General features: G+C 62.1%; 2 protein-coding genes and 1 long non-coding RNA gene across 7 annotated transcripts; 2 read left to right on the top strand and 1 right to left on the bottom strand.

Annotated features, from left to right (window-relative positions):
- Positions 1-8,390: 8,390 nt before the first annotated feature.
- Positions 8,391-16,072, top strand: HMGA1 (high mobility group AT-hook 1). 4 transcript variants are annotated; one of them, XM_032133501.1, is made up of 6 exons: positions 8,391-8,501; positions 8,730-8,852; positions 12,406-12,510; positions 13,258-13,341; positions 13,744-13,794; positions 15,831-16,072. In XM_032133501.1, the coding sequence occupies exons 3-6, from the start codon at positions 12,409-12,411 to the stop codon at positions 15,834-15,836; spliced, it is 243 nt and encodes an 80-aa protein (XP_031989392.1). In that variant the 5' UTR covers positions 8,391-8,501; positions 8,730-8,852; positions 12,406-12,408; the 3' UTR covers positions 15,837-16,072. The 4 variants fall into 4 exon arrangements, with proteins under 4 accessions (XP_031989392.1, XP_031989391.1, XP_031989390.1 ...); XM_032133500.1 differs by lacking the exon at positions 15,831-16,072 and adding an exon at positions 14,912-15,577 and having other exon boundaries at positions 13,261-13,341; XM_032133499.1 differs by lacking the exon at positions 15,831-16,072 and adding an exon at positions 14,912-15,577.
- Positions 16,073-16,217: 145 nt separating this feature from the next.
- Positions 16,218-17,852, bottom strand: SMIM29 (small integral membrane protein 29). 2 transcript variants are annotated; one of them, XM_032133503.1, is made up of 4 exons: positions 17,797-17,852; positions 17,104-17,129; positions 16,928-17,033; positions 16,218-16,658 (listed from the first exon to the last, which is right to left on the bottom strand). In XM_032133503.1, the coding sequence occupies exons 1-4, from the start codon at positions 17,824-17,826 to the stop codon at positions 16,596-16,598; spliced, it is 225 nt and encodes a 74-aa protein (XP_031989394.1). In that variant the 5' UTR covers positions 17,827-17,852; the 3' UTR covers positions 16,218-16,595. The 2 variants fall into 2 exon arrangements, with proteins under 2 accessions (XP_031989394.1, XP_031989393.1); XM_032133502.1 differs by lacking the exon at positions 17,797-17,852 and adding an exon at positions 17,212-17,672.
- On the top strand, positions 17,391-22,891 carry LOC116455542. The gene is made up of 2 exons (XR_004244420.1): positions 17,391-17,476; positions 21,205-22,891. It is a non-coding gene; the product is annotated as an uncharacterized LOC116455542 (long non-coding RNA).
- Positions 22,892-23,681: the final 790 nt, after the last annotated feature.

Below are 23,681 nucleotides of genomic sequence, written 5' to 3'. Positions count from 1 at the left end.
CCCCTGTCCCCAGTGCAACATCCCAGAGGCACAGTCCTGTCCCCCAAACCCAGCACTGGGAAAGGAAAGAGGGACAGACAGCTCTGTCCGTGTTTCCATTTGGGTGCAGGAGGGGGGTGGTTTTTTCCACCCACAGGGATCATGAGCAGCTGGAAATGTTTTCTTTAAAACTAAAAAATAAAACCAAGAAAAAAAGAGAGAGAGAATAGGGAAGGAGAGAGAACACTTGGTGGTAAAATTAACTGTGAGTGCCAGGCAGCACACACTCCCTCTGCACCCACAGGACAATTAGAGGAAAATCTTTACACATGAACTAACACGGAAGCCAGGGATGGCGTGGAAGACAACCCCCTCGTTTTCCCCAACCAGCCAGGGTGGCAGCAGCACCTGGGATGCAGGACATAGGCAGGGAACAGGGCAGAAGGGGCAGGAGAGCAGCAGCAGCGGCTCTGGTGAGGAACTGGCACTGGAAAGCCACAGGATGCTGGGTGGGCCCAGTGCCAAGCACCAGCACCTCAAGCACCCATCCAGGCATAAGGAGAGGGGGGAAAGCAGGGAAGGGCTCTGTTCCTTGCTTCTCCCTTCCAAGTGCCCAAGGAAGCTGCTGTACCCCCCTCACACACCTCCAGACTGGCAGCTGAGCACCCACCCACATCCAACCCCGTGCCAAAACTGCCCCGTTCACTCTGCGTGCACCAACCTGCTCTGCCGGAGAATACAAACTGCCCCAAACTGGGATAGATTTGCACCAGAGGCTCCTCCAGCACGCCCTGATTGCTGCCGTGGTGGGCAGTGAGGGGCAGACCCTGCCCAGCACCCAGGGAAAGGGACCCCAGGTAAAGCCTTGCGGTGCCAACGCAGCCTCCAGCTCGGAGCCGACCCCGGCGAGCAGCACCCGTCTTCTCCTCCCAACTTCTCCATAATTCATGCAACAACCTCCTGAAAGAAATATCCTCCTCGGATATGAAATATTCATGGCCTCATCCTTGCAAGGAAACGCTGTCTTCCTTGGAGTGCAACCAAGCAGCCGAGGCCAGCACGGATTTGCCTTTGCAGGAGTAATTACGTTGGTCATTGATCGGGTGCCGCAGTGAGGGGCTGTGCCGGGAGGGGCCCCAGCCAGTGCCGGTGGGCCCCCCCCACCCATGCAAGAAAGTGGCTTTTGGAAGAGTCACAAAGGGGTTTGGGGAGAGGGAGGAAGGATCCCGCACTGTGCAACAGCATCCCAAGAGATTCCACATCCTCGTGGCTGCATCTTTGTGCCAGCAGTCACCCCAGGAGGGAGCGGCTCCCCCAGCATCACGCTGGACCCCATCCAGATCCATCCCAGTCGCATCCACCACCCCTCACACACACACAGAGGCTCGTGCACCTGCCAGCAGCCACCCCCCACACCCCAGTCCCCTCAGCTCCTTTCTGCTCCCAGTTTGGATGCTGTCAATCCATTCGGAGCTCCTTCCTATTTCCCTGCTTTTGCAGAGCTCAGCAGAGGCTCCAGCCCCGTTTCACTGCACAATATTCAAAACTTTTACTATTATAATTATTTTTTCTTGGTTTTTCCCTCTCCCACAGCTCCCTCAGCCCCAGGCGAAGGGTTCCAGAGGTTCTCCTGTGTGCTGGTTCTAGCACAGTCCAACAAATCCCCGTCCCTTGGGACAAGGGGGAGATGGAAGTGAATGCATCACTCAGCTTCAAGGGGGCTCAGCGGTGGAGAAGGAGAGGAGGGGCTGGGGGTCCCAGGGGCAGAGAGCACCCCAGCAGTGGGGGATGATGTTTGGGAGGAGGGGGACTCAGCACGGGGTGGTGGTGAAACAAAATCTGGAGCAGCCTGTGCGGCCAGGATCCGGAAACAGCCTTGGCCAGGGCCAGGTCCCGAGGGAGCTGCCAGCCCCGGGGGACCCCCGGCTGCCGCAGACCCCAGCCCACGCTCCTGCGCCAGCGCTCGGCTCCCAAAGCCGGGCTCAGCATCTCCAGCAAAGGGCAGCAGTGCCTTCCCGTGGAAGCCGCCCTCACTGCAGCCACGCAGCGGAACGGACCCGGCACGGGGGATCCCTCCGGCCCCGGGGATGCAGGAAAGGTGTCTGGAGCAACCATTGTCCTAAATCCACACACACACAAGGCTGCGGTGGGGGCTGTCCCCTCCTGCCCCACGTGCCAAGGTGTGGCACAGCTCCTGCGCACCCGCACTCCCGTCACCGAGTGCAGCAGGTGAAACACAGGTTACACCCTCCACAGCCTCCTCAGGACCCTTCCCTAAATCTCCAGGGCAGATCCCTGCTCCACCCGATGCACCCCAAACTTCTTCCCACAGGCGCTGCGAGCTGGGACCCTCCAAGGAGCCACATCCTTCTATTTAAGGGCGACGTGTGGGTGCCGGGGTGGGCTCCTTCGGGGGTGTTCTCTCCCACCCTGCAGGGACTCTGGGACCGCTCGTCAGGAACGGGAACAGTGCTGTCCTCCCCCAGCTCCGAGTCACGGGGAGCCGCCCCCCAGCCCGCGCCCGCCGTGTCGTGACGCTCCCCTCGAGGGGAGCCACGCGTGCGGCTCCGCTCCTACCTACGGAGGAGCAGTTGCCAAGGGAGCCGTTCCCGGAGCCCGGAGCCGGCTGGGAAGGTGGGTGACAGCCTGGCAAACTCCCACCTGGCTGCTCTCATGATGGATGGGGGGTACCAGGGCATGAGAGCACGTGAGGAACATCCTGCCCCCGCAGCGAAGCCTTGAAGGTGGGGAAAATGCTTTTCCCTGGGCAGGGGTCGTGGGGATGACCACAGCCTGCTCCCCCACCGTGGGTTTGAGGGCACAGAGGGCTGGGGTGCTCGGCCTCATGATGGCTTCCAGCCTCGTGGAGCCCTCCTCCCAGCCCCTGAGCCCCTTGGTGCCCCCGCAGCCCCCCTGCCAGCCTGTCGCTGCCATTTGAAAGATGAGCTCCTGGCAGAGCCGGGCCAGGCACCGAGTAACCGGAGCCGGCAACGACCGGTGACCCCCGGCCCGTTATAGCCGGCCCTAATCCGGCCGGGCTGGATGTCGCATTCCCCGGGAATGGCAGAGCCGCACCGCAGGGCCAGGGACGCGCCATGTGCCTGGGTGTCCCCTGCTAGCGACAAACCCGCCGTCCCTGAGGTCTGGGGGCAAAGCGAGCAGCCCGTGGAGGGCTCAGCCCTGCAGCCGGGTCACCAGCAACCCCTGTCAGTCCCTCCCCAGGGAACCAGGCACCTCCCGCGGGCGCTGCCAGGAGCAGAGACCGGAACGCGCCTCAGCCCTGCCCGGCCCCACTTTGCCCCCAGCCCACGCCAGCACCGTCCTGCTCCCGGTGAGGGATGCTGGGACTCATCCCGGGACGGGTGGGGGGAGGATGCGGAGCCCCCCCTCCATCCCGCTGCACAGCCGGGGCCCTCTCCCCGTTAGGTGGCAGCAGGAAACCGCAGCGTTGGCTTTTCCAACACAAATTATTCCAGAATTCTGTGATTCTGGCTACGTGGGAGCGCGTTCCCCGCAGGAAAACCTGCCGGTTCCATCCCAGGATGCTCCATCCCGCCCTGCCCTGCTGCCTCGGGTCATTCACTGGCCATGAGGTGACCCTCTGCCCGCCCTGACCCATCTCCTCCCAAAGCCCTTTGGCCAAACCCCCTAGGCCGTGGAGGGGACACGAGCAGGGCTGCTCCGGCTCCCGCTCCCTCCCTTACGCCATCACCTCCCGATCCCATTCCCCTGCCTCTGTGTCTCCCCGCCCCCCCTGTCCGGCCGGGACTCTGCCAGCGGCTGAGTCACCTCGGTGACCACCACCTGAGTCACCGGGACGGAGGGAAGTCCCCCGGTCCTCGATGCTTTTCCAACCGGAGCTGAGTAAAGGGGAAAGTGTCAAGGAATTTGGCTGGAAAAAGTGTTTTCTTGGAGCCTCCATAAGGAGCAGCCTCTCTGGTGCGTCCCCTTTGCCACAGTGAACTCGCAGCTGGCCAAGGAGTGGGGGGCTCCTTCCCTCTCATACGGAGAGATTCCAGGGGATGGAGGAGCTAGGAAATGTTGGGAAAAGCAGGCAAAACCTCCCCCATCCCTCGCACCGCGTGTTCTCCAGCCCCCTGAAAGCGCCTTGCAGTGCATCCCCCCTGCCCTCCTTGGATGCTGCTGGCAGCCACCAGCTCCTTCGCTGCCCTGTTCAGATTTAATTTGCAATAAAATACCTTGATTAAAAAAATACCAGGCAGCCAGACCCCACAGCGAGCCCGCCAGCGAGCCCTCGATTAATGACCCTTCGCATTCCCCTCCACCACGTCCCCGTTAATGATTTGCAGCGGCCCCTCCCCGGCCTGTCCCCTCCCTTCCTCCCTCCCTCCTCCCCCGCCGTCGGCACCCCCAGGCCAGGGCAGAGGGAAAGGGGCTCCAGGGAGCGCCCGCAGGGATTTTCTCACCCCCTGGCACATTCCCTGCGTGGGCACACGAGGTGAGGAAGTTGCCGCCACCCCCAGCGTGGGTCAGCCGCATCCTTGCGCAGAGGTTCTGCGGGCACGGGGACGGCTCACGGCTCCATTCCTGGTGCTTCCCTGACTCCTGCCACCTCCTTCCTGCCATGCGGGACCCCGGCTGGGCTGGCAGCCCCTCAACACCCACCTGAGCCCCAGCAAGCTCGGTGCACATGTGCTGGAGAGTGGGGGGAGCCAGGGAACGGGGCCAGGGCTGCCCCCGGCAGCAGCCCCAGGCTTTGTGCTCCGGCAGGCAGCCCCGAGGAGGTTTCATGTTACTGGGAAACTGGGATGGCGGGATGTTCCCGGGGCTGCCCCGCAGACAAAAGGCCATTGTGCAGCCGCGCAGCGATGGCTGCAGCCCCGGAGCATCCCGCTCCTGCCAGAGCCAGCAGCCACCCCAGTCCCGGGAGGTGGCACAGCCGCTGTCCGAGGAGCACAGGGCACCCGCCAGGGGCCCGAGCAGCTCCCCAAAACTCATGAGATGCTCCAGCACAGACTGCCCGAGCCAGAGCACCCCAGACACGCTCCTTGCCCGTCCCCATCCCACCGGCAGCAGCACCCAAAATGCATCCTCGCCATCCCAGGGGACCGGAGTGGCACTAAACCAGACCCTGCTGGCACCGAGTTGGGGTGACGGGCAGGGACAAATCCCCACAGGTCAGGACGTGCAGGTGAGGGGTGGCTGAGCCTGAGCCAGAGCCACTTTCCGGCCCCACCGGCTGATCCTGCTCACCCTGCGGCCGCCATGGATCAGCCCGTGCTGTCTCAGGATGATCAGGGAGTTATTTATTTCCCTGTGCGTGGACTTTACATATTGCAGCCCCAAGCACCTCCAAACCCTGCTCCTGCCTCCCACCGCCGCCGAATTCTCCTCTGAATCCCCAGCTCCCGGCCTCGGGGAGCCCCGCCACGCCCCATTAACTGCTGTTCCTGAGGGCTCTGGAGGTGACAAACACCCGCTCGTAATTAGCCAGGTGGCCCTTCCAATCACCCAACAACCTGAGCTGACTCAGAGGATCGGGTTTCCCCTTTCCCAGGGAAATTAGCAGGAATTAGGCACCCAAATCCCAAACGCAGGTTCGCGGGGCTCGGTGGCAGTGCCAGAACGCAGGGCAGGGCAAGATGTGTGCCAGTCAGGGCCACCCTCTGGTCTCCCATGTCTCCCCCGGATACTTTTCGGGAGAGCTGATCAGCACCTGGAGTTCTGAGGAGCCCAAGGAGCTGGGGGTGATTCCAAGCACCTTTTTTTTTTCAGGGCACCTTCCAGAGGTGCAGCTTTTCCCAAGCACTGGGTACCCATTTCTCCATCAGGACTCCTCCCGGGCCTGAAATATTGGCTAAATAAATCGAGATATGAAATAATTCATGTGTGCACCCCCCATCTGCAGCTCGTGCACCCCACGGCGCTGGCCCGGGGCTGCGTCCTGCAAGCCCCGGGCTCAAAGCAGCAGCATTAAGCGTGTGAGTTATCAGGTGGTTTAGGAATTTGTCCCCAGAACGGGGCTGCGGGTAAACGCTGCCCTGGTGAGAGCTCAATCTGCCCCAGGGGTGAGAAGGAGGAAGGAGCCATTTAATGAAATTAACAGGCCTGGTTTGGGGTGGGTCCGGGGCTGTTTGGCCACATGGGGCTTCCTCAATGGGGCCACCGGGGAAACAAAGCCGGGAGGGGAAACAAAGGCCACGTCCCTGTCCTGGCCCTCCCGCGCCATGGCCGGCCAGCCCCGTGAGCCGCCGGACCGGGACATCCCAGTTCGCATCCCGGAGGAGTTCCCAGCTTGTTCAGCCCACCGGGACACCGGGACTGCAGGGCTCGGTGCGGTGCCAACCCGGCACGGCACAGGCTGCTCCGCCGTGCCCCGCGTTGGGCTCAGCTGCGATGGGGGGATAATAAATCATTTGTTTCCCTGTTTCCAGCCATTTTCAGCTTCTGCTCTGGCTGCAGAACCCAACCGCAGGCTGGGGGAGCTTGCCCGGTCCTGCTCCCAAGCCCATTCGGCCACGAGCTGTAAATCAGGAACCAAACTGCAGAAAGAAAAGTGAAAATGTTCCTCCCGGACTGCAGTCCTGGGCCCAGCCCTGGGCTCTGCTCCAGCCCAGTTTTTTTTCTGTTTTCCCCTCCTTGCACGCGGCTGTGTTCCTGTACCTGGCTGCTGGGCCATCTCCCCACCTCTCTTTAGCTCTGGGGCACCACTGCAGCTCTATTTTTCTTTAAAAAAGAAAAGTGATCACCCCACGGGTGAACCCGGTGCAGGGAGGCTCCAACATGGGCTCGGAGAGTGGGGAACTGCCAAAATTTTCAGGGATCAAAGCAAAGCTGAGCAGCCCCGGTTGTTCACATCGCTCAGGCTGCTGCCATTCACCAGCACCGCAGAGTAAATAACGAGGGATATTAATAACAACGAGCCTCTGCCAGGACACAAACCAAGTTCCTCATGGGGAAGCCCGAGCGGCAGCGTTGGGGTAAAATGCACCCTGACACATCCAAACCCAGGCCAGGTCTGCCCGCATGTGGGGAAATGCTAATCTCAGCCAAAAAAAGGATATTTAGGGTCTACAAACAACCCCTTGCTGGACACGAGGCCCTGGGATGGGGGAGATCCGCCACAGCTTGGATCAGGAGCTGCGCAGGGGTGCAGGCAGGGGGGTGCCTGCTCTTCCTGCAGGTGTTTGGGAACAGGAACCTTCTTGCAGGAGGGTTCTCCCCTCTCTTTGCTTTCGTTTTTTTAATTGTCAGAAAGGGACACTGCTCTGATTGTGGTTTAGGCAGAGAAATTTGCAGGGGATTTAAAAATTCCAAATAACAATTAGCAGAAACAAGTGCCCCAAGCCTGGCTGGGTTTGGTTTGTTTTGCATCACCAACCTTCCCTGCCAGAGCAGTTTTGCACAGACGGATATTGATACTTTCACATTTCATCTCTTTTTTTTTTTTCCCAATAAAAACTCTCCTGAAACTTAAATCCAGCAGTCTGAAGTTCAGATCTTCACTTTAGAGTTCAACTCTTAGAGTCAGGACGGTCAAAAGCACCTAAACCAGAGTTCCCATGAGACTTGTGATTGTTGTTTTCACAGGAATTTGCAGAAATTTCGCACAACCCCATCACACAGGGGACCCTGAGCTCTGGATTTCCTGGTACCACAAGACCCCAAATGTCTTAGAAACACTGCCCTGACACAGAGGGGACCTGGGTTTTGGCGTACCTCACTGGAGAGCTGATGCCAGACTGACCCAGACCACTTCCAAACCCATCAGAGGAATTCTGAACCAAGCTCTTTACTGCAGACTGAGCCCAGCAGCTGCTTAAAGCCCAGGAGAGCCTCGGAGCCGCTCACAAGCCCCCCAAACCCCACTGCACCGAGCAGGACCTGCTCCCGCACCAGCCTCCCCTTTCGGCAGTGGTGCTACAGTAACACGTTAAATAAATATCGAGACACGATCCAGGCAACCCTGGGGAGGGAGCCTCCACTGTTGGTGCCTCCAGATGGGGACCAGAAGCTTTTGTGGGGGTTGATTTGGTGAGGAGGCAGCAAGCAGAAGAAGCACCGTGCTTTGGCCATCGGCCCACGGCCCGGCCCCGGCCGGTGATCGCCCGGCAATCGGGGACACCAAATCCCCCACGCCAGCTCAAAATACAGAGAGGGGAGAGCCGCGGCTGTTGCCTTGGGGGGGTCACCCATCGCGGGGTCACCCAGCCGGGGGTAGCCGCGCCCACCGCACGGCCCCAGCCGGGAGCATTCCCGGCGCGGGAGGACGAGGGTGGCTCAATCCACCCCGGCGCTGCCTCCAGCCTCCCGAGGGACCCTCCATCCACCCCCGGGGACCCTCCGCCGGGCAGGGCCGGGGCGCAGCCGCCGCCGCAGCCCTTTGAACGGCCCTATCGCTCCCGGCCGCGCCGCCCCGCGCCGCCCCGCGCCGCCCCCGCCGTGATGCGGCCCCGGCTCCGCCTCCCCCGCTCCGCCGGCGCTGGGAGCTCCCTTCGCCTGTTTGCCCTTATTTAATTTCGAGTGTGATTTTGCTATTTTTAGCAGCTGGATCCCCTCCAGTAAGGCTAGGAGCTCGCTCCGGTTTTTTTTTTCCCCCCCTCTCCCCTCCTTTCCCCCCCCTCCCCGTTTTTTTTTTTTCCTCTCGTTCCCTGCAAATGATTTTGACCCAGCTTCCTTCCTCCTGGAGCAATTTTTTTTCCTCTCTCTTTATTATTTATATAAATACGCGGGGCCTGGCGGGGCCGGGGATGCGGGGCTGAGCCGCAGCCTCTCTCTTCTCCTTGCAGATCCGCAGTCGCCGCGGGCGGGGGGTCCCTTCGCTCCGCCACACAGACCCGCCGGGAAAAACAAAACCATCAAACCGCCCCCAAAACCCACCCCGAACACCCGGCTCCGGGATCAAGCTGACTGTGAGTGCCACCTTCCTCTTCTTTCTGCTGCGGGGGGCGCGGGGGGCCGGGGCTCTGCTCGCCCTCGCCGCATGCGGGGCACGGTCGGCCCCGGGGTGTCGGGGTTTGCAGGGACGCGGGTGCGCGCGGCTCGCGGTGCCTCGCTTTATTATTGGTATTAATTATTGTTAATAGCAGGGTGATGCACCTGGCGGGCCGCGGCGGAGCGGGGGGCGGGGGGGGGGGGGGCCGGGCGGGGGTCCCTGGTGCCGCTGCTCCCACCGCCGAGCGACTTTGCTCCACTTACTCGGTTGCGGGTGATGCAAACGCCCCGCACGGCGCCCGGGGGCCCGCACGGCCCCGGGACAGCCCTGGGACAGCCCGCGGGGCCGGGACCGTGCAAGGTGCGTGGGGCCGCGGCCGGTGCACGGGCGTGGGAGCGGGACCCGGGCGTGGGGCTGGGGCGGCGTGAGGTGCGTGGGGCCGGTGCGAGGCCAAGCCCGGCTCACGGGGAACGGGCACACGCGGGTCGGGGCGAAGTTGCGATGCTGGGGCTCAGCTGCCCCCCGGATGGTGCCCCCGCACCCCGCCAGCCCCGCACCCCGCCAGCAGCGCTGGCTCCACGAGGGGTTTTATTACCACCCCCACCCCCCCCCCCCCCCCCAGGACAGGGGCTTCACAAAGCCCTGATGGTGCCCTTCCTGCCTCTTTTCTTTCTCCTCCACCTCCCTCCTTCCTTTCCTTTATCACTTCCTTTTATTATGCATCCCAGGAAGGAAGGGGGGGACTTTCCTCAATGGCAGCCCCGGGGGGCCGTTCAGAGCAGCCCCATGGCGGGTCTGTGCTGAGGAGGAGCCCGCACATCCCTCCCGGCCCGCACCCCTGCCCAACAGGCTCTTCAACTTCTGCTCCACGATTCCTTCCCCTCCTCCTTCCCCATCCCTCTGCCAGGAGGTGCGGCTGGGATCCTTCTCCAGCTGCCATCAGGCTGGATTTTCTGGGCGTGAAGAGATTTTTTGTTTGTTTGTTTTTTGGTTTTTTTTTTTTTGTAAGATCTAAGCCCCCGCCTGTCTCCCCGCTTCTCCTGGGCCAGTTTGTTTAATCTAAGAGTAGGTGGCAGGAGCGGGGGATTTATGGGGTTATCTGCACGGAGCAGCGTAAGCCAGTGCAGGCGGCTGGGAAGGCAGGACCAGGCCCAGGAGCAGCCGGGAGCATCGCTCCGAGGGGACAGGTTGGCCCTTGTGCAACCCAGAGGTGGCTGCTTGGGGACGGCCCAGCTCATGCTGTGGAGCAGAGGGAGCAATGGGGCTGGGGGAGGAGAGCCCGGTGGTTCAGCATCCATAGGGATGGAGAGGGGAGGAGGTTTCCTTCCCCCAGCTCCATCAATCGAGAGGCAGATGTGGCCCCTCCACCTCCAAACCGTGCAGAGATGTTCCCCCCCCGGCCGCGGGGAGCCCGGCAGCCCCTGCCCGCGTCCCCCACTGATTCCTCCCTGCCTGGAAAGGTTTCTCCCTCAGCTGCTTCCTCTCCTCCATGGCAACCCAGCTGCTCCCTCCCTCCCTCCATGGCTCTGATGCGTGTGAGCAGGGCCGGAGCTGCTCCCGCCATGTGCCCAGCATCGTCCCACAGGCTCGGAGCACACCCCGGGCCTGGCAGGTGCTGCCGAGCCTGGGGCATTGCAAGGAGCTGGGGCTGCTCTCGGGAGCAGGGTGTTGGCTGGGAAGGTGCTGGGCTTGGAGAGAAGCATCCCCCATTTCCAGTATCCTCCTCCCAGCCCCCTCTGCCAGAGCAGGGCACGGCACGGAGCCCCCTCAGCTCTGGAGCGCCTGGGGAGGGCTCTGAGGTGCTGGAGGGAAGGGCGGGATGGGCAGGATGGATGGGTGGGATGAGGAGGAATGGATGGGTGGGATGAAGAGGGATGGGTGGGATGTGCACGTGCTTTCCCCAGCACCAACTTCGCAGCAGCTGCTGCTTTCGGGGGGGCGGGGGGGGAGGACCCAGTGGCACCCCCGTGCCATGGAGGGTTCCCTTGGCATTCCCAGCTGGAGCTGCTGTGTGGGGCCTGGTCCCTCCTCTGGAGGGAGGAGAGCACAGCAGGGTGGGGGCCATGCTGGGCCCATCTGTTTCCAGCTGCAGGAGGGGGCACAGAGCAGCTCGAGGCTGTGCTGCCTCTGACAGAGATTGACTTAAAAAGAGACAAAACCTCATCCCAGGCCGACCAGCAGCCGGCCCTTTGCTGGCCTAAATCTAAACCATGCTTCTTTTTTCTCCTAAGAGACTCCTTGAAGGGCTCTGGGATGCTGTGAGTAATATTTTCGGGGTGTTTACACTACGGCATGGTTTCTGCCTCCCAAAAAAAAAAAAAAAAAAAAAAAAGACTCCGAGGGTGGTTTTTGTTGTTGTTGTTCTGCACTCATGAGTCACTTCCAGAGGGGAGCAGGAGCTGACGCCTGTTTTTTGAAAAGGCTCAGAGGTCTGAGTGTGGCTCCTCAGGCTGCATGTCCTGCCCACACCCTCCCCAGTGAGGCTCAGTGTCCCAGCGGGCTCAGCACCCTCTGCCCCCCCTCGGCTGCTCCAACACCATCAAATAGGGACCAGTTCCTCAAAACTGAGCATTATCACCTCAGAGGTAGGAGGGTGCCTCCATCAGCACACACAGACCGGGCACACAGCCTCGGACCTGCCTCTGTTCCTGCTGGGAAGCCTCACATCGCCACTCTGGGCAGGTGTCCCCAGCATGGCCATGGTCACCCGGCCCCGTGTGGGGTCACCAGCAAGCACCAGAGCTGTGGCTGCAATCCTGCCCCTTCCCACCCTTCCTCTCGCCTCCTGGGCTGGGAGCCGGGCATGGAGCCACCCCCACGGCTCTGGAAAAGCAGGTTTTCCCTGTGCCCCTGGGAAGCTGCGAGGTGGAGAGGGGAAGATGGAGCTTTTTCCTTTGTGTGATTGCTCCAAGGGCAAGGGAGAGCTGCCCAGCCCTTTGGGACGTGCACAGGGGAGGTGACAACGCAGTGTCCCCCGGTCAAGTGCAAGGCAGTGCCTGTCCCTAATCCCAGCGAGGTGGCCGGACTGGAGCAGGGGTGCAGCACCCACCCTGGGTGCAGCAGTGCAGAGGGTGGGGTGGAGAGCAGGACTGTGGGACCCTGAACCCTGCTCCAGGGCCCTGGCACCCCCCTGGGGACACCCAAGGTCCCCAGTGCCACCACTTACCCTGTCTCAACTCACCAGTGCCAGCATCTGGGATTTCAGATTAAATCAGGAGCCACTCTCCTCTTTCTGAGGAAAGGGGCTGGGCTCTGCAGGACGGGCTGGCCAAGCTGCTGCTCCCCAAACGCCTGGGGGGACCCCGGGAGCTGCCTGAGCACTGGGCACTGCCTGGTTCCGCAGGGTGGCCATGCCATGGGCTTGGGGCACTGCCCTGCAGCCAGTGCATTTTGCTCCCCAGCCAGTGCCAGGAGGATGCAGGGGGCATCTCCCCTGCCCCAGGGTGAGGGCTAGGGGGTGGCATGAGGAGCCAGAGCCGTGGCTGACTGACCTTCCTCTCTCCTACTCCTCTTCACTGCTGCTGGGACAGACAATGAGTGAATCCAGCGCCAAATCCAGCCAGCCCCTGGCCTCCAAAGGGGAGAAAGACGTGTCAGAGAAGAGGGGCCGAGGGCGGCCCAGGAAGAAGCCGCAGGTACGTGGGGAAGGAAGGGCTGGGCAGCTGTGAGGAAGGGGGGGCTGGACACCCCCAGGGTATGGGGCAGTAGGAAACCCCCCCACACCTACACCCCTAGGCTGGGGACACCCCCAGTGCAGCCCCATTACCCTTTTGGGCAGGGCCTTCCCAGGCTCACCAGCAGCAAGACCCTCCTGGGGGGCTCCAGAGCCCCCCCCAGCTCTGCAGCACTCCAGAGCTCCTGGCCCCGGCTGGGGGCTCTGCTGCCCCTCCCCAGGCCCTGCTGAACCCGCCTTTGCAGACGGGCTAATTAAAGCCCCATTAGCAAAAGCTGCTCAGAGAGATAAGATGCTGCTGGAGCCTTTATAGTACCAAACCCCGCTCAGCCCCCCCCCGAGGCAGGTGGGGCTTGTGCACATCGTTTTCCTGCAGAAAAGGTGATTTGTGGCTTCCCTGACACTTCCTCTGCTGCGGCACCAGCAGCAAGCGGGGTCTGGGCTGAAGGGCTGTGGGGACCGTCCAGCTGAGCTGAGTGGGTGATGCTGGGGGTGGAAAAGGTCACGTATGCCCGGCTGAAGGACACACAGGAGCCTGTGCCTGGCGTCTGACCGCCAATCCCAGTGTGACCAGTGCTCCCAGTACCACATGCAAGAGCATCTCTGCCCTGGCAGGGTCTGCTGGGGACAATGGGACTCCCAGGCTGGAGCATCCCGGGGTGCACTGGAAGCCACCCTGGGCATGCAACCCCCTCTGCTCTCCCTCCAGCAGGAGCCCAGTGAGGCCCCGACCCCCAAGAGACCCCGTGGACGGCCGAAGGGCAGTAAAAACAAGGCCACCCCAAAGGGCAGGGTAGGTACCCAGGGATGGGGCTGCTGCAGCTGGGTGCTGGTACCACAGGTCCGGTTTGAGCTCAATTATGGACAATTCCGGGCAGATCTGTCTCAGAGGTGGGGATGGGGGGGAATCTGGCCCAGGGAGGGTGGGGGGAGCCACAGGCCGTGTGTGTCAGCACCAGGACACCCGAGATAAACCTGTTTGCAAAACACGCGACTCACATCCTGTACCCACCTCGTGACTCACGGGGCATCCCGGGGCCGGGGGGGTCGGGGGGCTGGCAGCAGCACCCCAGGAGATGCCACTGGGGTGATGAATCCGGCAGTCACGGGTGGGAGGAAGGGGAACACCACCCACCCCCACCAGCATCCTGGGGACAGCCTGACCAAAATGCCTTTTTTTGCTGTCCTGGCTCAGAAAGCTGCAGTCACACCAGGGAGGAAACCTCGAGGGCGACCCAAAAAATCGGTAAGCGGGCTTTTCCCTTCCCCATCCACCCTGGCAGGGCACTGGGCACTTCAGGGGTGCAGCAGCTCCCCAGAGAGCCCCATGAGTGCAGGGTGGATGTTGTCGGGTTGTAGGAGCACAGAACAGTTGAGCGAGTAGGACACGGCACTGGGTGGGCTCTGAACTCCTGAGGGCTGGGGGTCTGAGGAGTCCTGGCCCCCCCATCTCCCAGTGGGCCCAAGAGCGGCGTTGGGTGGCTGGTCCTGCCCTGGGGACACGCTGGCATAGCCTGCCCGGGTCCCTGCACGGCGCCCCTGCAGCCTGCGGGCGCAGCCGCCCCCTCTCTTCCCTGAGCTTTCCCTCCCCCATTCCATTTTTTTCTCCTTTCCCCCTCAGTTCGCAGCTCAGGCGGGTGCCAGGTACCCGGGCGGTTTCATCTCCCTTCCCTGCCTGTCCCAGATTTTGCTCCTCCTTTTCCCACTGAAATTCCTTGCGGAGCCGAGGGGTTGAGACCAGCCGGTGCTGCAAACCCGGGCTCGCGTCCTGGGGTCTCCTGTGCCGGAGCCACAGTGCCAGGGGTTGTTTGGGGACCCCAGGGCGGGCAGCCAGCGGCGGGGGGCGGGGGGTGGGTGTGGGAGGAGCCTGTCCTGTGCCAGCGGGGCCGTGCCGGGGACACGATGTCCCGCTCTGGCAGGCGCGGTGGCGTTTTTGTGAATGAAGCGGGAGGAAGCGGGGGCCGGTGTGACTCAGGCTCACTCAGCCCTGAGTCACCGCCGCGTGCGGGGTCACGGCCGCCCACCCCGGCGTGGGGGCTGGACAGGGACACCCGGGGCTGGACACGGACAGGCTGCCACCACCCCCCGGTGGCCACTAGGGACCGCGGACCCGCACTCAGAGGTGTTGCGCACCCAGGGTGTGTGGTCTCCCCTCCTCACTGCGAGCCCACCCGGAGGGCTTCTCACCTGGGATTTAATCTCCAAGCTGGAGCCAGGGCCAGTCCTTTAATCCAGGAGGGTGCCGTGCCTCAGTTTGCCTCGTCGCATAAGGGGTGCGATGTGCCTGGTCAGCCCTTCGTCCAGGGGCAGTGGAGTGGGGCTGCACTCCCTGACGCCCCCGGCCACGCTCCCTTGCCTTGCAGCAGCAGGACGAGGAGGAGGTGAACATTTCCCAGGAGTCATCCGAGGAGGAGCAGTGACACCTCCCGAACCGGCGCTACCTCATCGCCCGACAGCCCCGCGGCGGCCGGGGGAGAGGGACGGGGAGAGACCCACGGTGCCGCCCTGGCTTCCTCCTCCTCCTCCCTCCTCCGCTCCCTCCTCACCCTCAGACAACGGCAGCACTGGAAAATGGCCCAACCCGGGCGGTCCCCGCAGCCCCCGCCCGGGAGGGGCACCTGGCCCAGCTCCCCCTCCCCAGCCCCGGGGTTCAGGGTAGCCCCACTGGAAAGGGGGGTCGTGGCAGAGAGCCGGGGCTGGCACCCCCCACCTTCGCTGCCCCCCATGCAGTGATCTCGCCCCGCCAAAGTGGGTGCTGGCTGCCCCCCCCCAGCACTGGGCTCTGCCCTGGGGCCTCTGCAGGGAAGAGATGGGGGGGGCAGTGAATGTGAGACCCCCCCAAATGCATTAGACCTTTGCTCTGGCCTGCTGCTACCCTGGGCAACCCCGCTTGTCCCCCCAGTCCGGGGTGACTGCACTGTGTGCGGGAGCAGCTCCCGCGGCGCTGCCGGGGCCCGGTGCCCATCCCTGGGGTGCCAGTCCCCGAGGGTGCCAGTCCCCAGGGGTGCCCGAGCAGGGCTGGCTCTGGGCAGCCCTTTCCTCATAGGTTCTGGTATATATATATATTTTTTTTTAGTACTTTTTTTTCCTTTCATTCACAACTACCTCTGGATATTTAAGTTCCACTCTCTGAACTCACAGATGTGCTGCTGCGCTGCCGGGGCACCGTGGGCTCGGTGGTTCCTGTTTTCGGGGTGTTGCTGGGGGCCGTGGGGTGTTTTTTTTTTCTCCCTCCCCTTTTTTTTGGGCTTCATTTTTCTTTTTTTTTTTTTAAATTTTGAGGTCTAGTTTGCTCTGCTGCTTCAAGGGATCGAGGCTGGCAGGGCAGAGGGGAGGGGGGACCATGGGATGCTCCCCCCGCCCCTCTGCCCCGGCACGACGGCTGCAGCGGGACCGGAGGTCGGTGCCAGGCGGCCCCGGCAGGAGAGAATCGGGGTTTGGTTTGGGGTTTTTTTTGGTTCACTGTTAACGACCTTTTGGGTTCCTATTTGCAGTTACTTGAATAAAACATTTTATGGATGTTTGTGACGCCTCTGTCCTGGCTGGGTGGGGCAGGAGTGGCTGCTCCCAGGCCATCTCCTCCACAGGGACATCTGTGCTGGTGGCAGCCACCAGCCATCCACGGAGATGAGCTGCTGATGGAAACACAAACAGGCAAAGCCCTGCTGCCCCCCAAACTCCCGCCCGAGGCCGGGAACTCCCAGCCTCACACGGAGCCTCGGGGCCAAGGCAGAGACACGTTTATTTACCCCATTTTCCCCCAGGCATCCCATCCCGGCACAGCCTGCTGCTCTCTGCCAGTCTGCCAGCCCCAGTGGGCCCTCCCGGAGCTTTCCAAGGGGCTGCTGGAGCAGTTCAAGCAAAAAAAGAAAAATGGCAAAACCAGGCACTGAGGTGGGAGATGTCCCATCCGGGTCAGTGCTCAGATGTGGGGGCAGCGGCTGTGGCATCGTGGCACCACCGCGGGCACATCGTGCCTGTTCAGTGCTGACAGTGTCCTCCCTTCCCTCCCGCGGGCAGGATCCGGTCCCGGTGCTCCAGGCAGTGTCAGGCCCTCCAGTCCCTGCGCGGGGGCCGAGGGGGCGAGGGTCCCCCCCAGGCGGGCACCACCTGCAACACAGAGGGGCACACCTGCAGCCCAGGGCATCACGGCGGGTGGGGGAGGCACCGCCCGTGCAACCCAACCCTCCCAAAAACCTCTGGATTACACCCAAAGCCTGACTCCTTCCAGGCCTGACTCAACGTTCTTGGAGGTCTTTCCCAGCCTTAATGATTCCACGATTCCCACAGCTCCCCTCGGGACAGGCACCTCACTTGCTGTTGCTTCAGTTTTTTATGGAAAAACGGGAAAAATGCCAACTCCCACCACAGCGACCCACCTGAGCCTCCTCAGCCTCCACCAGCAGCTCCTGCTCCGACTCGGGCGGCTCCTCAGCCGGGTCGTAGCTGTACATGGGCAGCAGCCGGTGCCGCAGCCGGTCGGACCTGGCGGGGGTCGGTGGTGAGCGCTGACCCCGCAGCCCGCCAAGGCCCCCAGCCCCGCGGCCCCGCTCACCTGCGCTTCTTCTTGACGTACATCACCTGCGGGGAAAGGCGTCAGCGGCGCGGGGCTCGGCGCTGGGCTCGGTGCCCCCCGGTCCCCCCCGCCCGCCCACCCACTCACCGCGGCCAGGAGGGCGCCGAGGAGGGTGAGGAGGAGGAAGGGCCCCAGCACGGAGCCCACCAGCGAGTCGCCGGCCGCGCCCGGGGCCGTGGGGGCCGTGGTGTTGCTCATGGCCCAGCGCCGGCTCCTGCCCGCATGGGGACGCGCGTGTCCGGCCCCACGGACGGAAGCCCTGCAACCCACAGCCGGCCTTGGGAATGACCCCCTGTCCGGGAATGACCCTCCCACCCCGGGAATTCACCGTCCGGGAATGACCAGCGCTCAGGTAATAACCCACATCCCGCCCGGTAATAACCAATACCCGGTAATGATCCCCCGCCCGGTAACAACACCCCTGGAGGGGCTCACCCCGCACCCCCCTTCCTGCAGAGCTGGGGCTGGGGGGGGCTCCGCCTCCACCAGCGGGAGAACCGGCGGGACTCCCGCACTGGGCTCTGCCCGGGACACCCCCGGACCGCCGACCCCCACCCCAATTCCCCCCCCTCTTCCCCCTCGTCCAGTTCGGGATCCCCCGGGCTCTCCCCTCCCCCCCCCCGCCCCCCCACTCCGGGGATCCCCGCGCGCGCCACGCCTCGCCCCGCCCACCTGCGCGCGCCGCCCGCACCCGGAACCCATGCGGCGCGTGACAAGCGCGGGGCGGGGCCGAGCGCGCGCGGGAGGGGGCGGGGCAAGGGGGCGGGGCTTGGGGCGGGGGTGGTGGCGGAGCGCGGCCGGCAGGGGGCAGCAAAGACGGGGCGGGAAACGCGTGAGGGGAGAAAAGGGAAAAGGGCGAAGAAACGCGGGGAAAACGGAATAACGAGGGACCGGCAGAGGGAGGAAGGGAAAAAACGGGGGAAAAAACGGGTAAAAAGAAGAAAAGACCCCTGGGGGGGGGGGGGCACAAGGAAAGGCGAGCAGAGCGGTGGGCGGGCAGATGGAGGGAGGGGGGAGTTGCACATCTGGCCAGGTGAGTGCGCAGCTGGGGGTGTGGGCGGGAGAAGAGAGAGGGGATGGATGGATGGACGGATGGACGGAGGGATGGAGATGCAGGTGTGGTGTGGTGTGAGACAACCGACCCGCGGGGCTGGGGCTGGCGGGGCTCCCAGGGGTGCCAGGAACACGGGCACGGTCATCCACATCGGGGGCTGCTGTGGGTCCCTGGCCAGGGGCTCCTGCTGTGGCCGCTCTCCCCCAGGCTGGACCCAGGGGCTGCGATGGTGCCAGCGGTGTCACCCACGGTGCTGGCAGAGCCCCAGCCCTGATCCTGGCCGCAGGGCTAATCCGCTTTGCCCACAGGGACCAGATGGTCCCGCTAAGTGGGTCAGGCAGGAGCGGGGGACACCAGGGAGCACCGGGTCCTGCTGCACTTCCCAACAGCTACAAAAAACAGTCATCAAGAGGAATGAGGTGAACGAGGAGCCTAGACATGGCAGAGTTGGGGGGGACACAGCCCCCGGACTGGCAGCGGGCCAGGGCTCAGCCACTCCAGAGCCTCCTGAGCTGGTGGGGAAGAGCAGCTCCTGGTCTGCAGCCTCTGGGATGAACTTGCCCATGGCACAGATGGTTGCACCCTGCCTGCACCCTGCCTGCACCCCTGCCTGTATCCTGCCTGCACCCCTGCCTGTACCCTGCCTGTACCCTGCCCATACGCCTGCCTGCACCCCTGCCTGCACCCTGCCTGTACCCTGCCTGCACCCTGCCTGTACCCTGCCTGCACCCCTGCCTGTACCCTGCCTGCACCCTGCCTGTACCCCTGCCTGCACCCTGCCTGTACCCTGCCTGCACCCCTGCCTGTACCCTGCCCATACCACTGCCTGTACCCTGCCTGCACACCTGCCTGCACCCCTGCCTGCACCCCTGCCTGCACACCTGCCTGTACCCTGCCTGTACCCCTGCCTGCACCCCTGCCTGCACCCCTGCCTGTACCCTGCCTGCACCCTGCCTGCACCCTGCCTGTACCCTGCCTGCACCCCTGCCTGTACCCTGCCTGCACCCTGCCTGTACCCTGCCTGCACCCCTGCCTGCACCCTGCCTGTACCCTGCCTGCACCCTGCCTGCACCCTGCCTGCACCCCTGCCTGCACCCCTGCCTGCACCCTGCCTGCACCCCTGCCTGCACCCCTGCCTGCACCCCTGCCTGCACCCCTGCCTGTACCCTGCCTGCACCCTGCCTGCACCCCTGCCTGCACCCTGCCTGCACCCCTGCCTGCACCCTGCCCGTACCCCTGCCTGTACCCTGCCTGCACCACTGCCTGCACCACTGCCTGCACTGCTGCCTGTACCCTGCCTGTACCCCTGCCTGCACCCCTGCCTGCACCCCTGCCTGTACCCTGCCTGCACCCCTGCCTCCACCTCTGCCTGCACCCTGCCCATACCCCTGCCTGCACTGCTGCCTGCACCCTGCCCATACCCCTGCCTGTACCCCGCCCATACCCCTGCCTGTACCCTGCCTCCACCTCTGCCTGCACCATGCCTATACCACTGCCCATACCACTGCCTGAACCACTGCCTGTACCAGTCCCTGCACTGCTGCCCTCACCCCCTGCCCAGCCCATGCAGGGTTATTTTCTCCTCTCCAGCCCAGAAAAGGGCACCAGCTGTCCTGAGAGTGGCTGACAGCTGCTGTTCCCAGTGTCCTGTTGTCCCCAGGGGTCCCGCTGGCCCCACTAGCCCACACTGACCCCACTCTCCCCAGCAGTGGCACTGGTCTCATTGTCTGTGTTGACTCACCCTGCCCCAGGCACCCTTCCCAAACCAGCCCCAGCCCCCTGTTCACCACTGCAATGGGGGAACCACAGAGTGGGACAGGACCCCCAGCCCCCCAGCCCAGCACTGACACTTCAGGGGCCTTCCATGCTGCCACCATCCACCGCTGCCCATCCCCTCCCAGCTGAACCCTGCTGTGCCATGGCTAAAAATAAATCCATCAATTTCTAGGAAAGCTCCTTGGAGAGCATGAGCGAGTGGAAGCACATGGCCAGGAGGAGCATGCGTGGTCCAGGGGAAGCAGCATCCTTGGGAGCAGACCAGGGGGTCACCAAGCCCCTCCACATGGCCAGAGCCAGTCCAGGACACCTGCAGCATCCCCAGATCCCACGTGAACATCTTTTTCCCAATCCACTGCTTCCCAGAGCATCCAGATGAGGGAAAAAGGGGAGTCAAGGCTGGGGCAGCGCAGGACCTGCTCATCCCTGGAGAAATCTCCCCCTTGCTTACCCTGGTGTGGGGGAGGATGTCGGGGGGGCTGAAGGCAGCATTGCCACCCATCCTGGGGACAAGAAACCTTTGTGATCGGGGTGGAAGGGGCGTCAGCCAGGGGGGCAAAGATGGAATAGCAACACGGGGTATCTATTTCTTCCCCAAACCCCTCTGTGAGACATCAGCCCCCTCCCCTGCACTGCTTGGCCCCCAGCACATAACTGGGGACAGCTTTGCTGAGCTGCTAAGCTCCCGTTTAAGCAGCTGAGAGCAAGTGGCCGGATTTCCAGCCAGCGCATCCCTCCGGCTGCTCATTCGGCCAGAAATGCCGGGGTGGGGGCCGGGTGCCGCCGTCCCCGCGGGGGCACAGCCGCCCCGGCTCTGCCTCGCCGCTCGCCCGCTCAGGCATTAACGCCGCCGTCAGCACAGATTAATTCTGCCCTGGGCTCCGCGCCACAGCTGCAACACGAGGCTCTTGTGCGCCAGCCCCCGTGTTTTCTGCAGGAGGAGCCTGGTCACATCCAGATCCCAAAGGGAATGTGCAAAGGCTCGCTTAGGGATGGGTCTCCACACCAGGACACGTTTGCTTGGCAGGGAAGTGCGGGAGCTCACCTTTCTGTGGCCGGGCTGGCAGTGCCAGCGACACCACGCACGGCCTGGGGTGCTGGTGCTCTCCGTGCGGGCTCCTCCCGGCCTCTCACACAGCAAGGGGCTACTCCCACGGGAAGAGCTCTCAGGAAGGATTTTGTGAAATAGTTGGAAGCACATTCAGAGGCTCCACGAGGCTCTCTCCTTAAAATGCCCCTTTTTATTGCAGGGTGCCTGCCCCATCAGCGAACCCATCTCAACACCAGGCTGTTGGTGACATCTGTCCAGTTCCTCTTCCAGGCTGTGACTGTCCCAGGCCACTGCAGGGAGGGCTTTCTCCTTGGGTGACACTGTTGCCCAATCTCTGAGTTCACGTACGAAGGGACCAGAGCTGGGACAAAGAGACCAGGCAGGAGGCAGAGCCGTGTGAAATACTGGCGTGTTTATTGGTTGGCACTAGATTACAGCCCACACTCTCGGCAAACTGGCATCCACCAATTTAATTTTTTCAGTTTTTCACTCTTTTAAAGACAGTGACGGCCTTCCCCTTGCACACAACTCAACAGAGGAAACCCCTCGTGACAGGACCCCGCCGCACCACCCGGCTCCACACAAGGAGAGCCCTCCGGCCTTTCTGGAGACACTGTGGATGAAAGGTCAGAATCACATGGGATGTCCTGCACCTGCCAGCCAGGACTGAGCAGGAGCAGGAGAACATCTGCATTATCCAGAGGTTCCAACTGAGACGGATCCCCAAAGGAAACAGAACGTGTTTTCTACTTCACACGTGTGACTTTGAACAAAGGTGGTGTAAGAACACATCGGTGAGAAAGAGAAAAGAGCATCTATTGCAATGCTCCATTTCCAAAGGGCCTTTGCTGTTGCAAAGTGTTTCTGCAAACTATTTAATTTGTTGTAACCCTCCCATGCGAAGTTCACCAGGAGATTAGAAACACCAAGTGCTGGAGGGAGGAACAGAGATCTGCAGCCAAGAAAATAAACCCAAACAGATTATAGGAATTACAAGTACAAAACCATCTTGAATTCACAGAGAATTGAGTATTTCACTTGCAACTTATGAAAATTACTGAAAATATCAGGCCTTTTAAAATCCTAATAAAACAGCAAGTTTGTTCTCTCCATCAGTTTTCCTTCTGCAAACTTGCTGACACTTCCCTGGGAAAGCCAGGTGGCAGGAGTGGCACAAGAACCTCCATGAGACATCCCAGCTGACCCCAGCACATCCCAGCTGACCCCAGCACATCCCAACTGACCCCAGCACATCCCAGCTGACCCCACCATCGCATGGACCACAGCACCCAGGGATCCCTCACCAGGCTCTGTGGTTGCCATCGGCCCCCACCCCAGGCTGGACATTTCGATGACTTGGATCAGTACCTGGAAGGGCTCCGAACTCGTTTTCCCTTGCACCTGGGTCAGTTCCACCCTCAGTTGTGGGGGTGAGGTCGAAGGTACCAGCTCAGACACAAACCAGAAACAGTCAAAGCCCTACAGCTCTGACCAACCATGAAGATTCCTTGTTTTGGGGAGGAATGGAGAAGCCTCAGGCAAACACACCCACGGACAGGATGTTGGACAATGGACCCTGGTCATTCATCCCTCAACCAGGGTCTGGGGCCCCGTTCTCCTGATTTGGGGGGGCTGCCAGGAACCCCCCATGTACACAGAGCTCATGGAAGGACTGAGCAGCAAAGGCAAAGTGATCATTCCAGATTTTCTGATTTAATAAATATAAAATAGGACACACAGGAAATTGAACAAACACTCTCACACCTCCCCAGGTTCATTTCTGAGGCAATTCTAGAGCCGATTCATCAAGTATAACATCAAAATTCCCATCTTCCCAAAAAAAAAAAAAAGAAAGAAAAGAAAAAACCCTATGGACTAGCACCAAAGAGAGATTTATAAATCTCTTAAATACAACTTCAGTCCAGTTCAGTTTCTTTTTCACCAGCTACACCTTTGTTATGCACAGACCCCCTGACACCACCCCCAGCATAGCACTCCAGGATCTCGGCAGCCCAGAGCAGCTGGGTTAGTTCATTCCAAGGTTAGGAAAATGAGGATCACGCCCTGTGTGTGTCAGGAGCTCAGGGACCAGCTGAGGGGCACTCAAGCCATGAGGTCACCACGTCCCTGCAGGGCTGCAGCCACCAGATGATGCCATTACTGAGCAGGAGAATGGAGCCAGGAGGGGAAACCCAGCCTGGGAGCAAGACCAGAGCAGGCACTGCGTCACCCAGAGGGAAAAGCTCCTCACACTGCAACCCTGTCACTGCTTGGGGCAGGTTTGGCTGAAGATACAGCTCCAATCCTCCCCCAGCATCAGCCACAGGCTCCCCTTGGGGGGGTCCAACCCCAAACCAACCCCTCCCCAACGCCCAGTGTCCCCCCTCGCTATGCTCTGCACAGGGAGGGATGCTGCATCTGGCTGTGTGAAAGCACAAACATTTGGGATAAAACAGAGAGAACAGGCAGGAAACCTACAGCTCTTGTACAAGTGTTACTTGTTGGACCTGTGCAGCCTCCAGGATTTCATTCTCCGGGAGTGACCCGTGTGCTGCGGAATGCTGAACACAGCTTCTGCATGGAAAAGCTGAGGCAAAGGCCCAAAGCCCCTGCTAGATCCGGGAAGGGAACTGAGGATTCCTGACATTCCCTACTCACATTTTCAGCCAGAATACT

Source organism: Corvus moneduloides, chromosome 24, assembly GCF_009650955.1.
Source record: "Corvus moneduloides isolate bCorMon1 chromosome 24, bCorMon1.pri, whole genome shotgun sequence".
Classification (NCBI taxonomy): Eukaryota; Metazoa; Chordata; class Aves; order Passeriformes; family Corvidae; genus Corvus; species Corvus moneduloides.
Note: the sequence above shows the minus strand (reverse complement) of the source record. Positions and strands in the feature narration are given on the sequence as shown.